An 18662-nucleotide genomic window follows, 5' to 3' on the forward strand; every position below is an offset into this window, starting at 1 on the left:
TTTTTTTTTATTGTATTAGTGAGTTTATTAAGCTGTTTGAATAATGACAACTAGACTTTTTGTGACACTGGTTCAATCCATCTTATCTATTTCACCTTTTTTTCTAAGAAATCATAAATACTACTGATAACCTTGTATTTATTTTATTTCTATATTGCAGTTACAAACTAACATGAGCATCATTTATTATTACGTATTAAGTATAAATATTTGTATTACTCATTTTGTTTACGGTTAAAATTAAGTTTACTTAAAATTAACTTTGTATTTAAATCAGGTATGTCTAGTCTACCAAAATGAACTTCGAAAATGTTGGTGTTTCTACCTCGCTGCGCGCATGGGGGTATCGAGACTACTGTTTGTTATTCGGCCAACTTAGGGAGACTCTTTACAACTTTTATAGAAATGATGCGCCTAATATAAATGCATAATTTATAATTGTGCGTCTCAAAAGCACTTTAATTTAGATATTTAAATATTGGATGAACGACGTGTGACTTGGGGTCATTATGGGTTCGAAGAATGGGGAAGATAAACAAAAAACGAGAGGGAGTGTATCACAATTGATGTACTATTAAAACTGCGGAAAAACTGGGCCTATTTAAAGTCTTCACATTTTTTTTAATTAATCATTTTGTTCATGTTTTTTGGGGACACGTCACATCTTTAAAGTATTGGTACAAGATCGATTTGACATTCAAATTAGGCAAACATGATTCATGGGTTACTTAGATCGTAGACCGTATTGAAAGCAAATTGGATCCTAAAAGGTTGCCGTGACATTTAAAAGTTCCACATAGATAAAACCCCGAATTCGCAACACGACCCCGAGATACGATCATATTTGATTTTAATATTCTATTAATATCATACTTTTACATTTTGGTCACCCTTACCCTAATCCAAAATACTAATTACCGTCAACAATATTCATCAGTTAATCGTTTGCTAATAATTTACAATTAATACAAAGATACAAACTATCTACTTTAAAAGTTCTATGTATACCAACAATAATCAGGGCAGGGCCATATTTTAGTATGTTCCGTTCCAAAGCAAATACACTGGTTACATCATTTGATATATTTTGTACTGCCTATGTCTCAACAGTTTTATATGTTTTTGGCTGCCATAGACGACAATGATGTAGTCATATTGTGTTTACGGTTGCTTATGATTTAAAACAACAAAAATAACCAACGACCGTATTTTGAAACCTAACTTAACAACCGACGTCATTTTAATTCATATACCGAACTAAATCTGCGAGGAGTGAATCAAATCAATGTCAATTAAATTGAGGCGGAAGAAAGAAAATATATGTTGGTTTTCATAATAAGTGCACATAAAATGTGTCTTCGTATTTTAACTCGCATATTTTTTTCTATACCTAACTTCAATTGTGCCAAAATGCTTATTATTTTACTTTTTATTATATTTTTTAACTTAAATCAAAAATGTTCGTAAGAAGAAGGACCAAGGAATCCGAATTCCATCCCTAAGCTTGTAGAAAAATATTTTGAAATATTAGTCTCGCTTGGTCCAGACAATACCCAAAGCTCATCGTCACATAATTAAATTTATCTCAAGCATTGTTCAACGTGATTGAAAATACCTTTTAATACTTCATGAACAATTATGTTATTATCTTGGAGGTTTAAATTTGGTAAAAACACGACATAATTTATGTTTTCCAAGAAATCTAACATGTCCAAGACCACGTTTATTGTCCCGAATAATGCCTCCGCGGTTCCGATTTTGACGACGCGCGGGTTGTTTATTAGAACTTTTGTTGTGTGTGTGTGTGTGTGTGTGTGGGTTTGCGGAGCGGATGCAACATTTACATTTTCGCACCACTTGTTTTGTGTTGCTTTGGTGACAGTAAATTTATGTCACATTATTATCTGACAATTTTTTTGAATTTCCCAATCCTAGATGAAGTGTGAATTGTGTAAAGTAGAAGTCGGTAATGAATTGGGACTACAGGAGCATTATCTAGTTGAGTGCCCTCGTTTGACCTCGAATCCAGGCCTGACAGCAGAGCAAGACGAGCAACAGGAGGAAGGGCTGGAAGAGGATATGGCACGGCCCGTGCAAACTGCAAGCTCAAAAACAAAGGCCTCGGAGTTTGGGGGTAGGCCTAACTCCGAAGATTTCTATTACAGTAGAGGCGCTACAGGGGATGAAAATGGTAAGTATTTATGTGATGTTATCATATCTTAATTCTTTTAAAAATGATTATTTATTTTTAGCCCACGCACGTTTTTTATTGTGTTTGACACTCCATTCTACTATTCTATTCTATTCTAGTCTAGCCTAGTCTGCCCCCAACAAACAGGCAAGATTGCTAACTTTGTATAGTGTAGAATTAGAGGCCTACCTTGTGGACTACTACTACTAGCTAGGCCTAGGCTAGAACTACTGCTATGATTTGAAGGATTTTCCTTCCCTGTGTATAATGTTTATCAAATCTACCATACACTACAGCTGAACCCTATGATGGGACACAGTCTTCAAGTCCAAAGTTGTGTCCCCTGAATATGAGCTGGTGATAGTGAAAAAACATACAAAACAGTATTGCTTTTTGTTTCATAAGAAAGTGTGCCTTTAGGGTTCTACTATCTGTAGTCTATAATTGATTTTGTGTTTATTAAATAATCATTTTAAAGCCCCCTTCCCTACGTTTTTTAGATCTAATTTAAGATCACAAACTATATTTAATGTAAAAATAATACTATATGGTCCTATTGCGATAACTTTTTTCGTCTTTAAACGGTTAAAAATGTGAAAAATAAGTCGATTCTAATAATTATAGCGGCCCGCTATAAATCCCAAAATGCATTGCGCGCGGATTGATATTTTTGTTTTTCACCTGTAATTCGCCCACTTTTCGATCGATCGTGAGGCCAAAACAAATGGAAGACTCCTAACTTTTCAGCGAAAATACCGGGTTTTCCCCAATTTGTATCAACGGAGTCTGGCAAAAATAGAAAGACAATTAATGCAGCAACTATACAACGTCAGGCTAGGTATATAGCTAGCGTACGATGTTCGTACGTTACCGATGTTTACCAGCTAGGCCTACAAAACTAAGCCTAGCTAGGCTAGGCCTAAGACCGTCCACGAGAGGTCGATCGCCGCGAGCTACTTAGGTAGTACATTGTTTCTCACTTTTTATCATAATTTACCATAAAACGTACATTTAAGACAAGGAATGACATGGTTTAATGTTTTTAAAGTGATATATAATATATGTATTATTTTCCAAAAAACGTCCAAAATTGCAGGGAAGGGGTCTTTAATTAATTCTTTTTACCTCCATAATTGAATGGCTCAACAACTCATCATGAAATGTTATTTATAAATTGTGTGTTTGTTTTTTTAATGTTTATAGGAAAAAAAGGAATGGCAAATGTTGTATTCCGTTGGTACAAAACAATCCAAGTGAGCGGTGATGAGATTCATCTTCTAACATCCTATGGAAATGTAAGAATCATTTAGTGTACTATAAGCTCTGTCTACACTTATCAAACTAATAAAAAATAGTATGATGTGCCCGAATATGGTAGTGATATGCACAAATATGACATAATCATATCCATATAAATGAACACATCAGATTTTGTTGTCACATCAAATTTGATAGTGTAGACAGAGATTAATAAATATCTACTATACCGTCTTTCACACCTGATCCAGTCTGGCTCTGGTTTAATTCAATTCAATCTCATTAAGATACATCATATCGAACGTAATAACAAAAGTGAGAGTTTAAATAAAAGAAGAATGCACTTATGCTGGAGAAACTTCCAGGTTCGCACCAGACTTTGCATACAGCATTAAAAACATGAAGAAGCGGTTTTACTTGCCATGCCATACCCAGAGCTAGAACCAAAGCAGGCCCTTAATGTAGATTTACAAGGGCATGCTAAAAGCTTTGGTAAGTCCAAGTGTATTGTCAAGTAATTTAAATGTTTTCAAAAGTAACTTTAAGGCATTACTGTAGTTTAACTTTTATTGTGTTACTAACTGTTATTTTTATATTTTAGTTTAAAATGTACTATTGTACCCAGGGCCCCAAGGGAGACCAGTCTTTTTGACTGATTGGGCCACCCTGGTTAAATATTGTTAATAAATAAATAAATAAATAAAATATTTAAAACCTATGAAACTATGAACAAATTTGGAGGGTTCTAGGTCAAACCCAGATAATTGTTTGCCATTGCTGCTTGCCACAATACTGTACTCAGTATAAATAAATTGGTCATGGAGATGTATGGTAATGGCTAAAATAAAATGGTGATCCATAGTGCAAATACTATTACGGTACATGCTTCATGTTACAAATGTCAAAGTAGATTATTCACAATATTATAAAGAAAGTGTTTATAGCAGAAACAAGTCCCTAGTACCTTTATATATTTTATATTTATTGATTTTGCAAAATACAGTATGGTTTTTTGTTGAATAAAAGTTTGTATGACCTTACTAATGTACTGTGGGTATTGAACAATTGGAGTTTGAGGAAGTTGGACAATTGCCAATGTATAATATTGGTGATGGGGAACTTTTAAACAATACCTACAGAGCATAAATCAAGTATATTATCGTCATGGGAATGACCATTGTCATGGAGATATGGATAAACAATGAGAAGATCTTTGCTTTATGTTTATACAATAATTTAATTCTATTATTACCGGAGGTTAATTCGGATGCTAGTATCATATTTACACTGATTTATGCAATAACCAGAAGGTCTACTTAATTAGTTTCAATCACAATAAAAGAAAATCCAAAACAGCCACCATGATTTAATTCAAATCCTGTACATAATTATTCAAAAATTGTTTAAAATGAATAAAAAAGGTTTTTTTAGAAAACAAATTGGAAACAATTATTGTTTTCACTTATAAAATGACAAAATAAATGGGAAAATTCAACCAAAAACCCATTGACTAGCTATTAACTATTTTTTGCTTAACATTTTTAGGTAAAAACTTTATTTTTTTATCCAATTTTTGGTCAAAGTGGATAACTATTTATGTAACATTAAAATGGCATATTATAAAAAAGAGATTTGGAGAATTATTTTTTTCAGGGGACAATACATCTTTAATGTAAATAAATATGGAACGCCGTTTACGCAAAATTTCGATGATATGAATTTTATGACGCGATATGTGAATGAAATGCATCGATATGAATTAAATGGTGCGATATATGAATGAAATGTTTTGAATTGAATGCTTTGAATTGAATATTTTGAATGAAATGTTTTGAATGAAATGTTTTGAATGAAATGTTTTGAATGAAATGTTTTAAATGAAATGTTTTGAATGAAATGTTTTGAATGAAATGTTTGAATTGAATTGAAAAGTCAAACTATTGGTGGCGTATGTCATTCTCGCTCGCGATTATTTTCTCAACCTCTTAGGCCTAAGCCTTGGTACCCTCATCTCCTTTCTTCCACGCTGCCTTTACAGAGAATCCTAACAGACCTGGGTTCGGAAATATGTATTCCAATGTTTCAGGTCTGTTAGGGAGTCTCTGTAAAGGATTCATATTGATGACAGCATTGAAAGGAGATGAGGGTACCCATGCTTAGGCCTATTAAGAGGTTGAAAAAAAATCGCGAGCGGGAATGACATACGCCGCCAATAGTTTGACTTTTCAATTCAATTCAAACATTTCATTCAAAACATTTAATTCAAAACATTTCATTCAAAACATTTCATTCAAAACATTTTATTCAAAACATTCAATTCAAAACATTTCATTCAAAACATTTCATTCAAAACATTCAATTCAAAGCATTCAATTCAAAACATTTCATTCATATATCGCGCCATTCAATTCATATCGATGCATTTCATTCACATATCGCGTCATAAAATTCATATCATCGAAATGTTGCATAAACGGCGTTCCATAAATAAACAACATACTGTATAATATAACAATATTTTTTTTATATTAAAATACAGTACCTACTGTAGTATTGAGAACAAATAAATGAAATGTCCGTATAAAACATGTGCAGATGTTCCATACTTTGGAGCCACTATGGTAGTACACATACAAACAATAAGTTCTTTCTTATCATTGTTGGTATCACAGATGCTTCTGTTATTAATATAGAGCCCTATTTTGTTGTGTGTGTTTGGCTGTTCAATAGTTTATTGTTTATCTAGTTTCAAGTTTAAATACAATCATGTACTATCAAATTTCTTTATTAAATATTATACACACATTTTTTATTATCTCTGTTAAATTATAGTACTGTTACATGTATACAAATTATTGATTGAATGAAAATTATAAACAGAAGCGTTAGTCTAATAATTATTACACAAGTATTATGAATTAATAATATTGATTGGAATGGTAATATTTTATTTATATTTAATGTGTACTGTGTACAAACTAGTATCTTGTGTGGGTTTGTATAAAATGATAAGAAGTTAATACGTGTTGATAATACTCGCATCTTATCAAATTATATATTGATTGGCAAACGAAACTTATTTAATATTTTTAAGGTTACTCAAAAGTGTTGCGTTGGTTTCAACTGCCTTTAATTAGTTTGATTTTGAAATCATTTTTTTTTAGGGAATATTTGGTCGGAAGGATGGCCGGTATTAAGCTCTCTCCTAACTAAGGAAAGAAATTAGTTGTCTGACTTATCTTTATAATTCATTACACTGTTTAATATTTATTAAATAAAATCAATTAATAGTCTGACTAATAAAATACCTGTAGATTAAAGTTAAGTTTGAAATTATTCATAAAAGAAAGCCAGCTATCAATTCAATTCAATTGGTTCTTTATTGCCACATACAGTATATATTTGAAGATCTGTGTGGAGCAATGTGTACCCTAAAGCTCTGTCTACACTATCATTTTATCAAACTTTATGTGACAAAAACAATTTGATGACATGATAATGTCATATCACTACCATATTTGGGCATATCACTACTATATTTGTGCACATCACACATTGTTAATAGTGTAGACAGAGCTTAAAATATATTGACAATAAAAAATCAAAAAAATCGTTGACAAAACCAATCTTATGCTGTATCACCACACACAGGTACATTGTTCCCAGAAACCTCCCAGGTAGAATAACAATAACAGCATTGTTTGTTTTTTTAATGTATCATTGTTCGTATGTTTACAGGGAGACCCAGTTGTCCTGAAATGGGATTCCAGAGAGGTGCACTTTGCATCTGAGCGTGTTGCAGTACCTGTTGGCAACCACTCGTGTCAACTAGTAATAGGAGATGACATACATGAACTGTCCTTGTTTAACGTCAAGCTCGTCACCCAAGATGTGACTCTTATTGTTAAATCAAGTGAGCTATTGTTATATTATTATTAATCTCTGTCTACACTATCAAACTTTATGTGATAAAACAATGTGATGTGCCCATATATTGATGTCATATCACTCCCATATTTGGGCATATCACTACCATATTTGGGCACATCACACTTTTTTGTCAAACTAGTTTGATAGTGTAGACAGAGCTTTAGTTGTTATGTTATATTTGAGTTTTCAAAGCAAAAAAACACAAATTAATGCGTATTGTAAATTTCCATTATGTTTTTTTTTAAATTTATTAAGTGCATTATTATTACTGTAGTTATTTCAATCCAAAACTGCCGTAGCACAATACAAAATTAACAATTTTGTAAAGCGCTGCGTATATTATTATTATATCGTTTGGGAAAGGTTGAATAACTAACTAGATAGTTAGTTATTCTCTTATTTAATATTTGATACAATGATTTATCAGTCCATTTACATCTCAAGCTTGTTCTACGCATGTTTATCGATTTGTCTTGATCATTACAACGTCCATACAATTTCTTTGTGTTATTGTTTGCATCCATTGCAGCGTAAAATGTGAATTATATTATAATACCTTTTTAACAGTGTAGTCATAATTTGGTGAGGTTGATTCTAATGATCAAAAAACTTGTTATAATGATAACATGGACTAATAATTTTACTCCGTGAATCAATGAATGTCTTAAGAAGAATTTTTTTTTAAACTGTTGATTTATCATGGAAGAGTTTACACACACCAGGGGTGGATTGCTATAAAACAGTCTTAACTGATGGTCTTAACTCCCCGATTAAAGCCGGCTTTATCAGATAGACGGTCTTATTAAAGCCACTCCTGATAGACCATTGCTATAAACCAGTCTTAGATAAGACCGCGTAAAGTAACAAATTGAGGGCGTACTTTGCGCGTAGAATACCAAATAAGGTAATGTTCGTCACGCTTGTTCAATTCACAATCATAACAGTACGTACATTTCTACGCGAGAAAATCCATTCTAGGCCTATATAACAATAAAATCACCGTTATTATTTGATTTAACACTTAAAACTCGTTCAATTGGTTGTCTTTGACGATAAATAATACGTAAAAGCAACAAAAAGAGAGGTTTAAGACTGTTTTAAGACTCCTTCGAGTAGGCTTTAATTTTAAAGACCGTTTACAGGTTAGACCGCGGTATAGCAATGGTCTATAATATAAGACTACTTGCTACGTCACGAATTATAGCCGGCTAAGCGCTAAGACCGGTTATAGACCGCTTATAGCAATCCGCCCCAGGGCTTGAGTACTGTAGTGTAATAGAGTACTGTAATACAAATTAATGATTGACTTTGGTGTTCTACGTAGACATAAGTATACTGGTATTAAATCGAGATATCCTATGCAATAACAGTATCTAGATTAACAGTAATGTAATTAATGTAGGACAATATTTGTTCAGTAGTTAACTGTTAACTGTTAAATGTACCCTTTCATCCCTGCAGTATTCTTAAGCTAACTGTCAGCTTTTATTCTTTTCAAAAACTAACAATGCACATCATTAAAACATCATTGACCAATCAATGTTTGACTTTACACCGCCGTTAGAATTGACAATGAAAATTAATCAATAACAAAAGATTAGTAAAATGATAAGGGTGTTTATTATGTAGGCCTATTCAATATATGAACTTCATCACTTGAACTGACATTACTAACATTAGAAGATAGCGAACAGTAGTATAGTGCCAGCTCTGTAGGCCTACATAGGATTATCAAAATCAGAATCGTGTTCAGGATTGGAAATTATATGTTTTCGATACACAGATGAATGACAGAACCAAAGTGGTATGGATGTCTCTTACTTATTGTTTTTTAATATGTGTATAAAAAAAATTCATGTTATAAATTGTTGTAATTAGTGTACAGTATATATGATTATAAATAATGTTATTTTTAGAGTTGGATAATATTTATTAGGGATACCAAAGGATCCACTGAATAATTTCAAATAATGAAACAAAGGGACACAATGAGAATTTTTATGTTTCAAATGTCAAAAGTGTACCTTGTATTAGTTTTGCTGTGCAGATTTGGTAGAACACCATCTTTTCCACTCATTAACCTGTTATTTTAATGGCAATACAGTACATGCTTTAAAAAACACCTCCTAGACTACAGTACAGAGTTACAGCAGGGAGTTGTAATTTTACAACTCTACTACAGGTTCTACTACTACTAGTTACAGTACTTTAATACTTTTATTATTACTACAGTATACAACACATTCTAACATGGAGGTGATTTTAGGTAAATACTTCTAAAAAGTAAAAGTTTTAAAAATGGCTGTTTCAATTGAAGGACTGGTTTTTTATTGAAGCCAAGAAATTTAATAAATGATTAATGCGTGGAAATTCCACAGGAAATTTAAAACATGCTCTAGTTAATGTTGAATTGAGAATGTGACTCATTCAATAAAGTTATCAAAATAATAAACATTGTTATTAAAGCTCTGTCTACACTATCAAACTATTAACAAAAAAAGTTTGATGTGCCCAAATATGGTAGTGAAATGCCTAAATATGGTAGTGATATGACATCATCATTTCTTTGGGCACATCACATTTTATTGTTGTCACATAAAGTTTGATAGTGTAGAAAGAGCTGTAGAGGAAATGTAACCTTTTTGATGGTACTGTTAACATGGTAATAATTATGGTAATGTTGTAACATTATAAACCATAGTGTATTTCGGTGAAACAACGATTATTCCATTTATTATTTGAATATTATTTTGATCATGATAAGAAAGAAAACATCCCTCCTGTTGTGAATCGAAATTTAGGTCGTCAGATGCCGAAGGTTACAAAAATGCCAATTTGAGTTTTTGCCAGAATAAGGTCTAAAGTAAACATGAATACAGGATTTATAAAATACAGGATTTTTAAAATATAGAAGTTAAAATTAATATAATTTCAGTAATATTGCTGTATAAATATAACCTTGAGTCTATAATTATTCTTCAGGGAAAAATTTCATTTTTAAATTTTGTTTAGCAATATTGCTAATCAAACTGATTTTTGAGTCGAGAAACATAGTTTTGTATTGTATTTTTGGCTACACAATTTTAAAAATCTGTAGCAAAAAGGTTGTTTTGTATAGCTTTTTGCTATGCTACACTGGCGAAATTATTCCCTGTTCTTTACAAAAAATACTCAACCACCAAATTAATAAATTAACCACCTTAATTAATTAGTACAGTATTTATATGAAGTACAGTACCGTATGGTGCAGAATAGTTTTTAGTATATTATTCAAGCACACGATCATTACACTTGTCTTGTTACATCTTTTGTGATTCAATTGCACTTAGTCTTTAAAATATACTTAACCACTAAATTAACCGGAACATTAAATATGCCATAATATATTTTAATTAATTAATAAAGAATAATAATAAATAAAAAGTGTACTATAATTATTTTTTAAAATATACTCAACCACCAAATTAACCGGAATATTAAGTGCCATAATTTTAATTAATTTATTCAATATTATGAAGTACAGTATGGTGCAGAATAGTTTTTAGTACATTATTCAACCACACGATCGTTACACTCTATGTATGAATATCTTTTGTAATCCAATTGCACTATAAGTATAATTATTCTTTAAAATATACTCAACCACCAAATTAACCGGAACATAATTTGCCATAACATATTTTCACTAATGAATACAATATTATGAAGTACAGTACAGTATGGTGCAGAATAGTTTTTAGTATGTCATTATTCAACCACACGATTGTTGCACACTTTAGGCAGATATCTATTGTGATTGTACTGTACAGGCGGTATCGGCATCTATAGATTGCAATTTATTAACAGGCTGTCGTTACCATAGTGATGGTCTCATTCAAGTGTAAACAATTATGAATTTCAAGGTTGCTGGTTGGTAGTAATATTTGTGAAATGTTATGTATTAAATCCTGGTTATTGCCATTTTTATTAAGCCTGTTTGTGATACTAATGTTATTGTCTATTTCTCTTGTAGCCTTATTCATTATTTTGTTACCATAATGTACAGCCTAAATTACTGTATGCTAATATCTAACAAATGTTATATTTTAAATGTAATTTATATTTTATAATATTTATTATTTATTTGTATGTATTTATCTATCCCCAGTCTCTAGATTATTGTGTTATCGGTGGGTGTTTTAATTTTCCTTCAGTCTAGATTCCAGACTAAAGGCCAAAGAGCCATCTACAATCTAGACTGGTTTATTTAAGAAATTGGTTAATTCAATTAATTTATTTCATTTTCTTTTTGTTCCAACAGAAGCTGATTCAATCAAAAGATTAACTAATACAATGAACGGAGACACATTTACGAATGAATTTGCTGATCTGTCAGTTGAGGGCGGAGAATTGCCTTTGAATGGTGATCCGGTTAGGTCAAAGGTCACAAAAGATGCTGCAGACATAGGAGATGCAAAGAGAAATGGAGACATTCAAATGACCAGACCAAATCCATTAGTGAATGGTGAATTATCAGGCCTTAGAGACCAGGATGTTGCTTCGGAACATGGGTCATATACTAGCCAACGTAGCAACGACTCACGTGGAAGTAAACGTAGTGTTCATAGTACCTCACGAAATGGGGGCGCTGTTCTTTCAACAGGCACGACTGGAATTTATCCAAGTACTACTAGCGATCATGAACTGTCTGAAATTTTTAGAACTGCTGGTAGAGGGAGTTATAAAAACGATGGTAGTAGTCAAGGTACGCTTACGCCACGGGATGGCGTGTCAGAAATGGGGTCAATGAACTCAATTACATCGAGCACGCACAGCGTAAATCAACATACTTCTTTAGATTTAGACTTTTCAGTAAAGCCACGAGAATATAATCGTTTTGGTGGCGGTGATAGTCACTCCGAGGTAATCCGTACACGTCGAGATGAGAAACTACAATATTCGAGAACGCGTCCAATTAGTTTGCCTGATCCAAGTGACTACAAAGACTATTTAGCTGAAAACTTTACTCGTGAAAAAACAAAACATTCAGGGCAGCCCTTAAAACCGCCATCGGTCCCAAACCATGTCTCATCAAGTCGTAATTCCTTGCGCAACGGCAGTCGTACATCATTAGTGGCGACAAACGGAGGATACGAAGCTGACGGTTTTAAAATCGATGAGAGTAAACTGAAAGAGTTGGAGGTCAAAGTTGAATCTTTGAATTCGTTGCTGAAAGAGAAAGAACGTCATATAAAGGTTCTTGAGGATGATTTACAAGATGTTCAGAAAACGAATGAAACACTTTTAAGAGAAAGAGAAGAAGTTGTCAGAGCATCGAAACAAAATGTAAGTCAGATTCAAATGATAAGTAAGAAACTAAAGGTAGAGTTTTAAAAATAAATTGCAAGCTTTAAAGCTCTGTCTACACTATCAAACTAGTTTGACAAAAAAAATGTGATGTGCCCAAATATGGTAGTGATATGACATCATCATGTCCATTATATTGGCACATCACATTTTTTTTACACATAAAGTTTGATAGTGTAGACAGAGCTTAATGAGGTGTTTTTAAATCAGCAGGTTTTTCAATTATAAAATAAATGTGTTTACACTGCTTTTGTTAATTTTTTAATTATTTTTATTATTAATTTTAGAATGAGAAAGAACTAGATAACCTTTTACGTGACAAAGAAACTTTAACTACAGAAGTGTTACGATTGCGCCAAGAACTATCCCAGAAATCAGTGCCTGAAGCGGGTTCACCGCATTCACTTGAGTTTAATCCAGACCATCCTAAAGTTTTGCGGAAACGGATTGGTAGGTGTTTCTTCCGCTTGCGACATTTCCTTTCTCACTATGCGCTTCTCTTTAAAGCTACACTACCAAACTTTATGTGACAACAAAATGTGATGTGCTCATATATGGACTCGATAGACAGAGCTTGAGAAAGTGTCTATAACTTAATTACTGTAGGATTCTCTATACTGGATCTGGTAAAGTATGCATATTTAAGTTTTTAATATCATTTTTCCAGCTGATTTAGAGAGTCAATTAAGCGATTTGCAAGAGGCTAATGAATGTGCCGAGACACAGCTCCAAGAGGCTGACAAAGATCTTGAAAAATACAAAGAAGAAAATGCCAGCCTAAAAATGGTGAACGCTCTGGGAGCAGAAGACCTTTCAGCTGAGAATGAGAAACTGAAACGGGCAGTAAGTGAAGATCTCTGGCCATATTTAGCAATCACACTTGGGCTAATGTAAACACTTTTAAAAGTCTCCTATCTCTGTAAATACCACTTAAGGGAAATCTTTAAATATATATTTACTTAAGTGAAATAATATTATTATATACTGTATTGTGATTGATGAATAAAGCCACTGTAGAATTCATCAACTCTAAAAACAAGATTCTCAGAATATAATAATCTGTTTACACTAACAAACTTTATGTCACAAAAAAAAAATGTAATGTGCCCATATATGACCACGATGACATCATATCACTACCATATTTGGGCACATCACACTTTTTTGGTAAACTAGTTCGAAACTCTAAGAAAGTGTTTTATTGATTTCTGTGCCTTAAACATTTGTTTATAACATTGTTAAAAATACATGTTTCAAAGGTTACAGAATTGAAAGAATACAAACGACATCGTGGACATAACCGAGTGTTCGAGGATGAAGTTGGTAGATTACGCAGTGACACGCGAGTCCTCCGAGAAACAAACCACAAATTAGAAGAAGAAAACATAAGGTTACGGGAAGACTATTTAGATTTAGAGCGAAATTATGAAAATTTAAAACTGCACACAAAACAAGACAGGAAAAAAAAGAAAGCATCCAGTAATCAGAAATCAAGTAAGTATACTATGGATGAATTGCTTATACTAGTCTGATGTTTCTTGCAAACATGCTCAGATCCTTTCATGAAGCTGTCAAGTCAAAAAGTCGTTCTGTGCATACTCAAAAACATTTGAGAAACACAAAATTGACTGTTGACACAATAGCTGTGTGCATACATGAGCTCCTAAAAATTGTTAAAACTTTTTTAATTTTTAATTTTATGGTGTTTTGTAAGACTTTTTTTGCTATAAAGTAATATCAAACATATGAAATTCTAGACCAGAGCAAGGTAGAAGAATATGAACGTCAAAAGCTATTGGACGATTTAAAGGTCGCACAGGCAAAGGTCAACAACGTAGCAGCTGAACAAGGCATTCAACCCCTTATAAAAGATGCTGATTATAATGCTAATGGCTTTCGGAATCAGTCTGGAGGAGAAGGGCGCGGCCTTGGTTCCCAACTACTGCCCTCAAAGTTTTCAACAGCAGAGTTAACTGGCAAATCGCCAAAGTCACCTCAATATGCTTGGCTTGGTAAGTTGGTGGAGCTGTAGCTTGGTGGTTGAATTTCTTTCTTTCTGATCCGAAGGTCCAGGGTTCAATCCTGACCTAGTTCAAGGGTTGTAACTCGTGACTGTTTCTACTCCAATCTCTACTAAACCTTTAAATGAGACTTTATTTATAAGTATAGTACAGTTGATCCATCCTGTAATTGACAAGTTACTTAGATGGGTATAACTATTTGTTTATTAAATAATAAAATATATATTTATTATCTTTGCAAATATTTATTTTTTAATTTAAAAATAACAAAAACTTTCAGATGCATTTGATGAAAAACACTTATCGCCTGGCTCGGACATGAGCGACTCAACAGCCATCTTGACCGCAGGCTGGCAGACAAACACAGGCCTTGGTGATCACTTCCTTACAGAAACATCACCACAGGAAAACACTCGCTCGTCCCGCAGCCGACACAGAGGTAAGCTACAGTAGGCTGGTTGTTGCATATTGCAATTGTTAATGTGACTACTAACATACAGTACGGTACCATGTGTTGTAGGCACAAATAAATCATAATGTACCCATATTATGCATATGGCTATAAGTTCCTTAACAATTAAGGCTGTGTAAAAGAAATTTTAAGAATTTAGCGTTAAAAAACCAATTTAATAAATTTTAACGATGTCATGTTTCCGTATATGCATTATCTACATTTATTTGTTTCAAAAAGAACAATTTAATATAATTAAATAATATTTTTCATTCAAAGATTAAATTATGTATTGTATTTTATTAGTTGTAGATAGAAGCATACTGACTGATTGTATGCATTAAATCATACTAATGGTCTAACGTAATGTAGGAGTGGCCTTTACTGATTTTACCGCTCATTTTGCTGATTGCTTTTAGTTTTAATAACATTCTGTATCAACTCTGATATAATAGTCCAAAGTACAACCCCTAACTGAACGAATTGAATTGTTTTTATAATACATGATATCATTATACCTGGATCAATAACAATAAATTGATGCCAGGCTACATATAAACTATTATCATAGATAATCTATTTGCATACTTATATGCTATAATCATGGAGAAATATTGATTTCCTCAATGCTATAGTTTAGTATTAATGTTTGTTTAATGTATGTTCCATAAATCCATATTTTTATACATGTAATGTATCTGTTAACAACATAGTCGAAAATTATATAGAGACAGTGCTTGTTTTTTTAATTAGATCTCATAGTTCCAACATGCAAATTGTTGATATAAAGTTTGCGGTGTACACCACAACTATTTAGTCATGAAAAGAACTGTTGAGTTTCTCAACGTTTCCATCAATATGTTTTGATCGTCCTCAGGAGTGAGAATTCATATCTTAACTATTAAAGTGTTATTTGTTAATGTTGAAATGTATCTAATGAATGCACTATATGTTCTGTCATAATTATGAGACTTTTGTAACTGTTCTTATATATTATATTGTCAAAAATTAAAAAATTACCAGGTAATATACCAATATTCTGGCAAATTAAGGTCTGAAATTACAGTGTTCTTTCTCTGATTATAATTATTGTAGCTATATTAATAGACATTCCATAACAACCACGATACGATTCTCGTTTCCACCTTTAGAAACGAGAAAAACTCATGATACAGATGATGTTAGCACGTCCGACTCGACTTCGGTGGCCGGTATGTTTGAGCCGAATAAGGGTCACATAACGGTAAAACATCACCGACGCAACCTCAGCAGTGATAGCTCAACGTCATCATTCTTGGGAGATGCTTATAGAGATTACAAAGCTTATACTGATCCTAGAATTAGGTCAAGATCATATGATAGAACAGCACGAAATAAGCAAAGCAGAGGGGGTAAGACATCTTAATATACCATCAACTCTTGAAATTGTATGAAGTGTTGTTTTATTGCCAAAATGCCTGGATATAAAATTGAAATATTTGAAATATATTTGTTTTCAGACATGGTAACTGTTCCACATCATACCCTTCAGCATAACGCATATAACACTACTGACCTAAGCGGTACACATCACACACGTAGTAACCACCTACGTAGTGTCTCTCCACCACGTAGCCCATCTCCACCCGGATTTCGTAGCGTCAGTCCTCGTGCTGTAGCAACGCAACACAACAAAGGAACTATCAGGTAGGTGAATTTAAAAAAAAAAAGCAAATCAATTTTTCATATGAATCAGGAATCATTTATTTATGGTTATAGTTAATTACTGATAAATTTACTAATTGCTACAATGGAAGAATATATATAATGAAGATAATTTAAATCTTAAAATCAATTTTATTTTACTTTCCAACTTTAAGTGACCAAATTACCAAAGGTTATGTGTTACCATTGAGACCGTTTGCTCCAAGAACATCGCGTGACATTGAAGTTGGTATGAAGGTCAAATTTTCACGTCCAAACGGCCGGGTTAGTCAAGGTATGGTCAAATACATTGGTCAGCTACCAGGACGCCATGACTCCTACTTGGGTGTTGAACTAGATACGGATGGTAAGATAATTTGAATTTGTACTATTGTGCTGAAATAGAAATTTATTCTAAATATTTGTTTTTGAGGACAATACATCTTTAAGTAAGACCCTTTTTTTCTTCAATTGCAGAAGGACGCCATGATGGCATCTACAATGGAGAAAGGTTCTTCAAGTGTAGGCCGAACCGAGGGGTATTTGTCAGCTTCAAGAAGGTCATACTTGTCTGGGCTTAAAACCTTAACTGATAGTAGCTATTATGGCCCTGTTAGCTGTGTTGGGTTCGAGACCTTTTGTAAGCTGGCAGGGACTTGCTGCTAGTGACGTTCTGATAGCTGCCGAAATAGGCTAACTTGAGGCGCTCTGCCATTATGTTTTCAATGGACTTCTGATTGATATTGGCTGCCTTGATGGTCATCAGAAGCTGCACCAGATAGTCATATAATGCATAATAGTTTCTAATTATGTTTTAGATCAATTGCTGGAATGAAACAAAGCACATCATGATTACATTTTTCAACAATGTCTCAAATATCTAGTATATGGGGAAACACACATGAGAATTTTCAAAAAAATGCTGCTTGATAATTACCAAACTTTTGATAATCACAAAATTTAACAGTGTTTGAAAATAAATTGTAGTAATTTTAAGATGGGGATGTTAATTAATTGTTAATGTAATCTACCAAGAAAAGAAATTGAATCCAACAAGAAATTTAACAGGAATTTAATAAGTCATCAATTTTGTAAATACTGAATTAATTTTATATTGAATTAAATAGTTGTGTGTAGATAACTTTCATTAACCGTTATTAATGGGAAGTGGGTATAATGGGAAGGGAGGGGGGGGGGGGTTAAATGGGAAGGGGGGGGGGGTATTAATGGGAGGGTGGGGTGGTCTTGGGTATTGTTGAATTTTAAATTACATTGTGTAAACTACTTTGTGTTAATTCTTATGGATTTGCATCAGCAAAATCAAGTATGGCAAATTGTTTCAAAATATACTTTATATAGCAAGTTTGACTTGTACTCTCTCATTCCATTGTAAGTATATTCTGTACAAATTTATTGTCAATGTTTGTTGTCTTTCGTTTGTAGTGTCACATTGTATGTTTCTTGTACATCAGAAATGTAAATGTATACTTCATTCATGTGAAATTGGTACAAAGCTCTGTCTACACTATCACACTTAATGTGGCAAAAACATGTGATGTGCCCATATATGGACATGATGATGTTCATATCACTACCATATTTGGGAATATCACTACCATATTTGGACAATTTTTTGTCAAGCTGGTTTGATAAGTGTGCCAATGTTTGTTGCTGTTTGTCATTTTGTTCAATTTGTATTCTATAACTGTTCCTTTTATACTGAAATACATTTGTCACTTTGTAGAAAGTAGATTTTAAAAATCCTATTGAAGGAATTCTTTTG

The 18662-nt window shown here is 32.8% G+C and overlaps 1 protein-coding gene across 3 annotated transcripts; it reads left to right on the forward strand.

Annotated features, from left to right (window-relative positions):
• Positions 1-1825: 1825 nt before the first annotated feature.
• LOC140055084 (uncharacterized) lies at positions 1826-18053 on the forward strand. Of its 3 annotated transcripts, XM_072100289.1 has the most exons (13): positions 1826-2191; positions 3395-3486; positions 7187-7361; positions 11679-12703; positions 13012-13174; positions 13392-13567; positions 13984-14218; positions 14482-14736; positions 15026-15184; positions 16348-16587; positions 16696-16882; positions 17056-17246; positions 17357-18053. In XM_072100289.1, exons 1-13 carry the CDS (start codon positions 1936-1938, stop codon positions 17458-17460), a joined length of 3258 nt encoding a protein of 1085 aa, XP_071956390.1. In that variant the 5' UTR covers positions 1826-1935; the 3' UTR covers positions 17461-18053. The 3 variants fall into 3 exon arrangements, with proteins under 3 accessions (XP_071956390.1, XP_071956391.1, XP_071956392.1); XM_072100290.1 differs by lacking the exons at positions 1826-2191; positions 3395-3486; positions 7187-7361 and adding an exon at positions 9063-9182; XM_072100291.1 differs by lacking the exons at positions 1826-2191; positions 3395-3486; positions 7187-7361 and adding an exon at positions 11411-11469.
• Positions 18054-18662: the final 609 nt, after the last annotated feature.

Source organism: Antedon mediterranea, chromosome 7 (assembly GCF_964355755.1).
Source record: "Antedon mediterranea chromosome 7, ecAntMedi1.1, whole genome shotgun sequence".
NCBI lineage: Eukaryota > Metazoa > Echinodermata > Crinoidea > Comatulida > Antedonidae > Antedon > Antedon mediterranea.